The sequence below is a fragment of the Channa argus genome, chromosome 15 (genome assembly GCF_033026475.1).
Source record: "Channa argus isolate prfri chromosome 15, Channa argus male v1.0, whole genome shotgun sequence".
NCBI classification, from domain to species: Eukaryota; Metazoa; Chordata; class Actinopteri; order Anabantiformes; family Channidae; genus Channa; species Channa argus.
In genome coordinates this window covers 8,546,167-8,556,987 of record NC_090211.1, presented here as the reverse complement: position 1 = coordinate 8,556,987, position 10,821 = coordinate 8,546,167, and the positions used below count along the sequence as shown (strand labels likewise).

The 10,821-nt window shown below is 37.6% G+C and overlaps 1 protein-coding gene across 3 annotated transcripts; it reads left to right on the top strand.

Moving 5' to 3' along the window:
- Positions 1 to 994: 994 nt before the first annotated feature.
- On the top strand, positions 995 to 10,273 carry stard3 (StAR related lipid transfer domain containing 3). Of its 3 annotated transcripts, none has more exons than XM_067477738.1 (15): positions 995 to 1,144; positions 3,126 to 3,364; positions 3,492 to 3,569; positions 3,837 to 3,914; positions 4,014 to 4,067; positions 4,462 to 4,579; positions 4,663 to 4,764; positions 4,881 to 4,936; positions 5,032 to 5,124; positions 6,169 to 6,231; positions 7,311 to 7,406; positions 7,496 to 7,575; positions 7,712 to 7,816; positions 7,963 to 8,056; positions 8,379 to 10,273. In XM_067477738.1, exons 2-15 carry the CDS (start codon positions 3,152 to 3,154, stop codon positions 8,499 to 8,501), a joined length of 1,353 nt encoding a protein of 450 aa, XP_067333839.1. In that variant the 5' UTR covers positions 995 to 1,144; positions 3,126 to 3,151; the 3' UTR covers positions 8,502 to 10,273. The 3 variants fall into 3 exon arrangements, with proteins under 3 accessions (XP_067333839.1, XP_067333841.1, XP_067333840.1); XM_067477739.1 differs by lacking the exon at positions 995 to 1,144 and adding an exon at positions 1,145 to 1,284; XM_067477740.1 differs by lacking the exon at positions 3,492 to 3,569.
- Positions 10,274 to 10,821: the final 548 nt, after the last annotated feature.

Here is a 10,821-nt window from a genome sequence, read left to right as displayed (position 1 = left end):
TTTGAATCAATTTAATAGGGAAATATTGAAGCAGTCATATTGTGCCTGCTAATTCAGAGGTTTCTAACAGAATTGTATTTATTTCAGACAGATTTCTGCATAAATGTTATGAATAGCTTCAATTGCTGCGCACACATTTTTACTGGAAAACATGAAGCAAAACAAAGCTTTTGGGTAAAATGTGCTATCCCCTCTGTCTCTGATTGGCTGCTTGTTTGCAGAGCTTCTTTCACCTAACAAAATAATTTGCCTACAGGATGAAGATGAAATAAGTATTTAAGAAGACCTTAAAGGATGCCTTTGTTAATATTGAACTTGCTTCTTTTGGTTCTCGTTTGGGTAGTACATGCCTTTAAACTTTCCACTGACTTAGCTACAATTAAAATATGTCTGTACTTCTAGCTGAAAAACTCCTCTGCGTGACATCACTTGGAGGAACCTCCAGTTCAGATTATGAAATTTGTGTATCACACTATGGAGTTTGTAATCACGGTCAACCTGCTTTTCCAAAACTCCTCAGATGACATAATCTAAACTCCTTATGATGAAAACCTCCTCCAAGTGATCTGTTATTAATTTAGACATTTATCGAAACGTTATTTTCTTACAAAACCGGAAGTGCATTGTAGCTAACTCTCTTCAATTGACTGACGGAGGTAGAGCTCACTTTAGTCTTGGTATTCATGTCTGAATATATTATAGCGTCTAACGTGGTACTGTAGTCATAGTGTGTCAAATGACAAAAGTTCCCCATAATGCACAAAACATAAATGAATGAAGAAGATCAAGATCAAAGAGCATTTAGTTGGTTACTTTTGTTTCTTTTAAACAAACAAAGGTGTATAGAGGTACAGTTACACACTTTGGCCACTGGAGGGCACTGAGTACTGACGACTATTGTCACTTCCAATGAACGATAATTCAAGTCAGACTTAGCGTAACAACGACATTCGGTAATGACAAAAATAAAAATAAAATTTCAAAATAAAACGCTTAATTCGCACACAATTGTAGAAACGCGCTACAGTGGTTGTCACGTGATTTCTAGCGCGATGAGTTTGGGCAGTGATTCATCTTGACGCTGTAGTTCTTTGTAAGGTCAGTCCGGAAGAAGACTTGCTACCAGGCTGATGCGCTAAATTGGGTGAGTTCGATGCTCTAAGTGTGGAATTTCATTAGCTAAGTAATTGCGGAGTTAAGGATATTTCTATGGTATTTTATTTTTACAGCCTTCGTAGTTAATTGACTACGTAATTAGAGCAGCTAACTTGCTGAGAAACTAAGGTAAGTTAGCCGGCGTGAGCTAACACTAGGGGCTACCAACAGTGGCTAGTTTGATAGTTGTTTGTTAGCTTTTCCGTTTGAACAGTTTTTATTTACAGGAGTTGACTCGAGTGTAATCGGCGAGCCTGGAGATTGCTTTCGTTCTGTTTGTGAAATACTTGGTTGACAGCAGTAACTTCGCTCACTAGCTTTTCTGATGTGTGGGCTAAACACTATTAACGTTAGTTTGTTTTTGACAGGTGTGAGGGGTAACGTCAGTCGTGATGTCTGAATCACTTATCTCTGAAACTAAATTTAATCAGACCTTCAGAGCTTTAAATATGTTATAGCTAATCGCTAAAGTTAAACATTAGCATTACCAAGGGGTCGGATTTTGCATAAACAAACGTGCGAACGTGCGAACCAAACGTGGAAATTATACTATAATTTAGGATTATATCCTGACTTTAAGGTATAAAGTGGTTTGACATAATATTCGACGATTTGCAGCGATTGAATGCATTCTCCCCATATTAACTCGATACAGAAGACCAGTGATACTAAACATACAGTATTTATTTGACTGGTTGCAGGGGGAGTTTCCTTTCTCACGTTACTACGTGTTACTTTTTTGTTTCTACCACAACTTTGATGTCAATAAATGTTCAAATAGTATATCATATTTAGAGTTAAATAGATTTTTCAAACTGTACACTTTCTGGAGATCTGAGTGTTTATAAGGTAGCATATTGTTGCCTTGGGTCAATTTTCATCTGGCAGCACAAAGAAGTTTATTGACACACAGTTGAGTATAGAGTTTAACGCCAGGTTTTCCTAACTACAATAGTTAAGTTGGTAAAGACAGTTGCCCTCGGGTCCCCCACAGGGTCAGTGGTTTAATCCCCCGTCCCGGCTATATGTCGAAGTGTCTCTGGGCAAGACACTGAACCCCTAACAGTCCATTTCCATCCCCAGCTGTGCAGTGCTGGTCCAAGCCCGGTAGAAATTGGGGAGGGTTGCATCAGGAAGGGCATCCGGAATAACAACTGAGCCAAATCAACATGCGGACAATGATCTGCTGACCCTGAACTCATGGGATAAGCCGAAAGGACAAAATAATAATAATAATAATCGACATAGAAAACATATTATTTATGCATATTAGCATCAAAATGCAGAAATTGTTTTAAACCTATGCTAAAATCACTTTAAACCTTTGTTGTTATTACTGCACTTTACAAATTTCAAACCTTAGGAGCTCATACATAAGGAGATGTAAATCATTGTGATCTTTGGTTCTAGTCAGTCAAAATAAAACCAACCAGCCACCCAACTCTTCACCACTACCCACATGCAGTCATGTGCAAAAGTTAGTTCCCCCCCTTATTTTGAAATGTTAAAAAGTGTAAAACGGAGTTGTTTATCTTTATCAGAAATGAGTTATAAATTAAATTGAAATTGTTTATCAAGGGGAAGCAAACCTTTACACTTTTTAAATTTGTATTATTTTACTATAACTATTTTACATACTCTTCTTGACCAGTACCACCTAAATGTACATTGTTATTGTACAATGATTAGAGGTTAGAGTAAGTTTACATCCCCCTACATGCAGTTTCAATGTAAGGAGATGCAAACGTAACCCGAAATCTGATCTCATTGACCTTATTCTTCCTGTTTTAGTGTTTATTGTGTGTGTTGGAAATTGTACTATAATTTAGGATTATGTCCCGACTTTCAAGTAAAAGGTGGCTTGACATTATATTCGGTGATTTGCAGCCATTGAATGCATTCTCCCCATGTTAACTCGATACAGAAGACCAGTGATACTAAACATACAGTATTTATTTGACTGGTTGCAGGGGGAGTTTCCTGTCTCACCGCAGGAATGCAGAGTGGAGAATATGGGGAGCTTGGGAGCAGCCTCCCTGCCATCGCCTCCCTCAACGCTTCCTATTCCACATCAATGTCCCTCCCTACTCCGTACCCATTTGTAACACCCTCAGAGCGTAAAGCCATTTCTGATGTCCGTCGCACATTCTGCCTCTTTGTGACCTTTGACCTGCTCTTCGTCACACTTCTATGGATTATTGAGCTGAATGTGAGTTTTAACAATCACAAGATTTGGGGTTTCAGAGAAATTGATTTTGTTCCGTTTAGTCTCTTTTTGCCCCGGCAGCCACAGTTAAGTCTGAAACTGATGTGGACTCTGCTCTCTTCTACTATAGATCTCCAGCAGCTTCTGGACCAGTTTATATAATGAGGTTGTCTTATATACGTTCCAATCTTCCTTTTTCGACATCTTTGTAAGTGGGTCAAATCAAGCCTTTGTACATTTCATTTTGTGTCATTGTAGAATAAGGGCATTTTAATAGTGTGAAATCCTGATCATACTTGCACAGTTTTCACCCTCATTGACCAGCTGTGATATGTATTTAGTATCTGAATGAGTTGAGTTATTAAAGTTGGTCAGATCTCCATTTATTGACCCAAGAAAAGAATAAGCTGACTGCAACATGTGACAAAATTAAATGCCTGCTATTGTCTTTTTTGCTTCTTCCTTCTTGTCACAGCTTCTTGCAGTATTTCGTTTCCTGTGTCTACAACTGGGTTATGCTGCTTTTCGGTTGAAGCATTGGTGGGTTGTTGCAGTAAGTGAGCTAAATAGTGTGATTAAAATATTGTGAAATGTAGTGTTTCCCTGCTGTCCATGATCTAAAAAAGCAATCAAAACCTTTTTTGTTCCACAGATAACCACTCTAGTGACCAGCGTCTTCCTTGTTCCAAAAGTCATAAAATCTGATGTGAGTTTGTGTGTGTGTGTGTGTGTGTGTGTGCTAGTTTGTGGTGCAGACGTATTAGTTAAAACCACTTCGTCTTATTCACTTCTGCATTTCTGCCAGTAATCTGCTGTGACCAAATTAGATCTTTGGAGATTTTCAGTCAGTTTTGTTTTGTATTTACTGTTCCATGCCCCACAGAGAATCGAAGACATGTTCTCATTTGGCTTTTTCTTTCAGTTTGGTTTCATGTCTTTTATGTCAAGTGTATTTATTTAGCTCAATTAACTTGTCTTATTCAACCATTGTGAAGTAAGCAAGTGTAAAATATATCTACCTCCTTTTTGGAAAGTAACTAGCACTTATAACCATTTAAAATGTGGCACCATTACATGACTTGGTATCTGTCTCAACACAGCTTATGTCCCGGAATGCCTTTAGCTATGTGCTACCAATCACATCCTTTGTGCTGGCGTGGCTGGAGACCTGGTTCTTTGATTTCAAGGTGCTCACACAGGAGGCCAATGATGAAAGGGGTAAGAGAAAATGTAAAAAAAATTTGGATGCAACATGTCAAAAGTTTACTCCCTTTTTTTACCAAATTTACCTCTTGACCCAGCCTACCTAGCGGCAGTAAAGGCAGCCTGTGAGCGTGCCCCCGTGCTCTACCCCCGTGCTGTTTCAGATGGACAGTTCTATTCTCCACCTGAATCTGTCGCAGGTGACGTATGCTTATCTTTCTGCATTAGTTTAATCAGCCTTAAGTTCACTTTGCAGTAGAGGGTTTTTTCTTTGCGCTGTGTTTGTGCATATGAGGTACAAACTTGTATTGTGCAGGCTCTGAAGAGGATCTGGATGAGGAGGGTCTTGGGCGACGAGCTGTCACTGCTCAGGTACTTAAATTTCTGAATTTATTGTACTCCGCTACTGCAAACTGTTTGTTTTTGTTTTTTTAAGCAAACTTTTATCTTCATATCTCTCATTCCAGGAGAAGGAGTATGTCAGACAGGGTTGTGAGGCCATGTCAGTGGTTGAACAGATCCTAGCACAGGAGGATAACTGGAAATTTGAAAAGAACAATGTAAGTGTGAAATATTTGTTATTTTTAACTTTTATTTAACTAGCTTCAGAATATTTGATTTATTAATATTGGGATGCAGGTTCAAAGACATTTCAGCAGGCACCTTCAGCCTTATTTACTTCTGCTAATAACATGTGATCTGTACCATGCTAATGCCATCACCCATGGGTCATGGCTAAGGTGATTCATAGTGGGAGGTCCATCACCTCCAAATATGTTTTAGCTGATTCGATTTCACCTGACCTTATTTTGGACTCTAACGTGTATTTCTTTATTTATTTATTTTTTACTATTATTTTTTTTTTAACCCTCATATCAGAAACCGGTCACATTTTAATACCAGATGTAAATGAAAATATAAGGACCACTTTTGGTAACCAAACTCCAGCCTGGCTAAAGTCAACACTGTTCTTTTCAGTTTCACGCATGTCTGATGAATTTACACTTTGGTTTTAATTGTTTCACTGTAAAACACAACAGTTTACATTTCTTTAGTGCTTTAGGGGTGTAAACATAACCTGAATAGATTTTTTAGGTTATTTATTTATTATTATTTATTTATTTTATTTTCAGTTTACAGCTACAGAAACAAAATGTCCAAAACGTAACTTGAGACACCGACAAAGGACTGAAGCTGCACTGCTGACATGCTGCTTATGTTGTATAGCAAGTGTAGACAAAATGTTGACAAAATAGTTTTTTGGGGAGAAGAAATGGAAGACAAAGTTGGACAGTAGAAGAGCCATTAAAGTATTGTATTGACTTATAACTTAGTTAAACCAGATATGTCAGCAATTTGGAAACACCTATCGAAACTCACCTGTAGCCATACCACATTGTTCACTGCAGGGATGGTTTCAATTTATTTGTAGTTCAACTGGTTTGTTCTGTATCACGGCTTATAAAAAATTGAAAGTGAATGTTGTTTATGTCTAATAACCAGACACACATTTGAGAATTTTTAGTGAGTAAATTATTTTACATCAGTCTTCCTTGAACTGAATGTGAAAACTTTGTGACACCAACTCTATTGTTTCATGTCAGGAAATGGGAGACTCTGTCTACACCCTGGAGATTCCCTTCCATGGAAAGACTTTCATTCTCAAGGTACATCAGTCTTTTGTGTGTTGTGTATATAAAACATACATTATAGTTGTAACCTACTAAAGGTGTCATGTCGGGATTCAGAGGACAGCAGTTAATCATAATTTCTAGACATGTCCTATACTAATTACCTTAACTGACATTTAATGTAATTAGACTAATCTCCCATATTCCATTATTGTAGTTGTCAGATTAAAGAGTCTAAGGATTTCGTAGTCCTTTTTAACACTGTGCTGTACTGCAGTAACTAAGCTTTGTAGCTGATAGGCAGTTATGTATTTGAATTAACTCGCATATTAAATAGACTTCCTGGTGCTGTCGCAGTAACTTCAGAGGAGTTGGAGTCACAGAGTTCCTTTTATTGTGTCTGTATGATCTCTCACAGAGGTTACTTGATATTTACATGAAAGTCCATAACTGTGGGCTGTTTAAGGCACTCAGCTTTCCAAGGGTTTACATCAACTAGGCCTCATCACAGTCAGAGGAGATTTATTATACTTTTATACACACTTTAAATTATTAATCAAAAGGCCTATAGACTTGTTTTGGTAATTTTCCGAAGTCTTTTTTTATTTTTGTAAAAAAGTAGACACTTTTAACACATAACAATCACGAGGGTGAGTAAGTGGCTTCTACAACATTCTATGACAAAATTAGTGAAACAGCTGCTGTGCACTGGGTTTTTGACTATTGCGTAAGCTCCATGACTAACGTAGGTTTATGATACTTATGATACTTTTATGATTTTTGTATCCTAAATGCAATCGACAGAAGTAAAAGCTATTGTTTGGCTATAAGTAAAGAACACCACTGTCGCATGACCTTACGTCACAACCACTAAACTTCCAATTTGTGCTTTGACTTGGCACGCTAATCTCTTCTACAAAGGACTGTCTGTCTAATAGTGACATACACTCACTTTCCACTTTATTCGGTACACCTGTACAATCTAATGCAATCCAATACAGCAGCTCTGAGTGAACCAGTGTATTGACCTAGTAATCACCAATACAAACTCAACAAAGGGGTCAAAGGTCAAAGGTTAGGTGCGTTTTTATGTGTGTGTTATTTGTTTTCTTTAGGCCTTTATGCAGTGTCCAGCTGAGCTTGTGTATCAAGAAGTAATTCTGCAACCAGAGAAGATGGTCCAGTGGAACAGAACTGTTTCTGCCTGTCAGGTGACAACTTGGATATCCATTTACTTTTGACGACACTTCATTGTTCAGATCGAACTGTTCTAAACAGTGACTTCTGCCTCTCTTCTCAGGTTCTTCAGAGGGTTGACGACAACACTCTGATATCATATGACGTCTCTGCCGGAGCGGCAGGTGGAGTTGTGTCTGCAAGGTACATCAGCGGAACATATAGCAAGCTTTAATATATTGTTAATTCATATTTGTAGTGTCTGGATTTTGTTATCTTACACCAGCCATAGCTCTAAAATACAGTCAGTTTAGTGACTGGGTGATTTATCTTCCTTTAGGGACTTTGTAAATGTTCGGCGGGTGGAACGCAAACGAGACTGCTACCTGTCTGCTGGCATGGCAACTGACCATGAAGCCAAACTACCATGCGGGCGCTACGTCAGGTCAGACCACGCCTCTAGCTGGGCCACTTGTCTTTAATCCAGTAAATTACAACATATATATAATAAAAGTGCCGGTGTATTAGTTTAATTTACTTATTTATTTTTTACTTCTTTGTCTTCCCCAATACCTTTACTACTTGTCTCAGAGGAGAGAACGGTCCAGGAGGGTTTGTGGTCCTCAAATCCAGCAGTAATCCATCCGTCTGTACTTTCATTTGGATTCTAAACACAGACTTGAAGGTGAGAACATGCATGCTGCAAGTGTTACTCTGTAACTGTTTTGATATTCAGGATAAGATGGGGTTAGTCATTTTAAAATTAGTAAAACTTGAATTGTCTGTATTAGGAGAAGAGATTGTTGCTACAAATAATACACTACAAATCGAAGATGCAGAAAAATAATCTCTGAATAGCTAAATATGAGGGTTTAGGGTCTTGGTGGGCAATTATGATAGAATAGAATATAAATCAGCATTAGCGAATGAATTATAGGAAAATAATTTATTAAGAGTTCGGACCAAATGACAATTTAACTTTATTTTTTGCCTTTTTGTCTCATCAGGGCCGTCTGCCTCGCTACCTCATCCACCAGTCTCTGGCCGCCACTATGTTTGAATTTATGTCCCATTTACGCCAACGTATTGCGGACCTGCGGCCTTCTCACCGCTCCCATCACCACTGTTAGAACAGGAGGGATGTTTGTGCCACAGCTGTCTAGGAGGTGTCAACACTTTTCTTGTTGTCGTCTTATTAGTAAAACACCAAACTGGATGTAGCAACGTAAACTTTGTGATGCATCTAAACCCAGGAGATGGGCTACAGAACCTGAACAGACAGCGCTAAGAATGGGAAGTGTGAAACATGTGACTGCACATTTGTGTGACAACATTTCAGTCACACAAGATGAGGAGTGATACAGTTATCAGAGACAAACTTCCTCTTTATTCTTAAAATTCAACTTTGTTTGTGTGAATACATATACATTTTTGAGTGGACCTGTGTTTATATGGCTGTCTCTCCCACTGTGCAATGGTAGCTCTTCCTTATAGGGCTTTTGTGGCAAGCTGGACTTCACTAAAAATGGCTTGAAGATGGAAATAGTCCTGACTTTGCAGGCTCTCACCAGTTACAAAAAAACTTATGCAGTGGCATGACTGAAGTGGTCAATTTTCTGAGCCTTATCTTGCATTACATAATTTAACTACTAATTTGCTGCTTTTTATGTCGTTTTGTTTTCTTTTAGATTTTGTCTTTTTGTTTTCACTGCAAACAATTGCATGTGGTTTTCTGGTGTATGTATCCTAAAATAATGCCTCAACTCACAGCCCTATTTTCAACAACTACTGTACTTAAATTTTACTCGGTAAAAGCTATTTTCACAAACTTTATCTTCTCTGCCACAATTCTAAAAAAAATTTGATTACCACTAGGGGGACACACTGGCTATCCAGTCAAAGCCCCTTAGTTTGACATAATCCCATGTCCCATGAAAATCTATTGACTGTTTAACAGTTACTGTTGTGGTTCACACTTTGGGATTGACCAGGAAGTCAAACCAGGAGTCTGATCAGGAGGCTGTTAATTTGTGTTGGTAATATGTGATCCAGCTTAGTTAAGAAAAGTTATGATCACTTAAGATGCTGTACAGTTCCTAAAGGTTTCCTTTGTGCCAATAACCTCCAGTGGCCTTGTGCTAACAAATCAGAACTCACTATTTGTCATCCAAATTACCCATAGTGATATGATTTCCTTTGACTTTAGAACTGGCATTTCCTAGGGCGCTGAGATGTGGCTGTGAATGAGGTTTTATGTCACTTCTTCCACTGTGAAGCATGATGTGTCTAATTATTTAAAAATGTCACTTCCAGTTTATTAATTTTCAGTTTCTTTCCAAATCTTCATTTCAGTGTTATGATGTACCTCAGTAAAAGAATCATGATTTATAAGAGCATTTGTAGTGAAAACTGGCAGAGACCTGGCTATTGGTTTAAATTACACTGGAGCTGAAACAAAGAGATTTTCTCTATTTGCTTATAAGTTTTGAAAAAATGGGGTGAAGCAGTTCACACTTTGAAGGTGCATATTTCTGGGTGTAACTGATGTGGTCATTTACCACATCACACAACATGGCCACATGATCTTGAGGCATTACAGGCACTACAGAGCTGGTCTGAAATAATTCATTTTCATGAAGTTGAGCATACAGTACACAGTTATGGAGATTTAGCTGGATAAATTGTGACGATTGATTTTCTGTAATCACTACACTGAAGGAATGTCAAATGGAAGTAAATATCAATTTTGTGCCTTTTTTACGAAGTTATATGTCAGCCTTTTGCATTTATTTTACAGTGTTAAAACATGTACTTTCTACAAAGGAGTACTCATCCTACATATGAAGACTGCTTAGAGTACTAATGTTTGTCTTTTCTTTAATTATAGTTACTGGATATATTTGTCTTTTTCTTATTAATGGAACATGTTAATTTAAGCCTTCTTAACTGACTTTGCAGTTTCCCCCGAGTCCAGTGTCTTACATCTAATAAAATAAGAGCTCTGCCAACTTACAGGTGCAACCTGATTGTTATCGTGCATTTTCTTAAGAGATCATAATTATATCCATAATCTACAAACTGATACAAATATTTTCTTTTTTCCCAAACCAAGTGATTATAAATTCCTCATATCAAGTGTTACAGTAGTTTTCCTTTTATGTATTTACAGTTTATAAATAAAATGAATAATTAATATTACTATTATTGGATCCTGGAGTTGTTTATGTCAACAGTACAGTGTGATTTGATCCTTTATTTTCTTTAATGCCTGACTGCCTTTAAAAAAAGCCCTCAACTCAAATAAGGCTGGCTTCTGCAGGCCAAGTCACTCTCCATGTTGTAGTTATTTTTGTCCTATGCCACCAAGGCATATGCCAAGGGCCTAAGCTTTTACTAAAATTAAAGTAATCTAAAGGCATACATCCATATGATTTTTTTCAGAAATTCAAA

Excerpts from the sequence above, each read along its gene's own strand:
- stard3 (XM_067477738.1), top strand. The coding sequence starts at position 3,152 with ATGCAGAGTGGAGAATATGGGGAGCTTGGGAGCAGCCTCCCTGCCATC. Across the intron at positions 4,068-4,461 it reads CAAAAGTCATAAAATCTGAT|CTTATGTCCCGGAATGCCTT; the intron begins GTGAGTTTGTGT and ends GTCTCAACACAG. Across the intron at positions 7,817-7,962 it reads CCATGCGGGCGCTACGTCAG|AGGAGAGAACGGTCCAGGAG; the intron begins GTCAGACCACGC and ends TACTTGTCTCAG.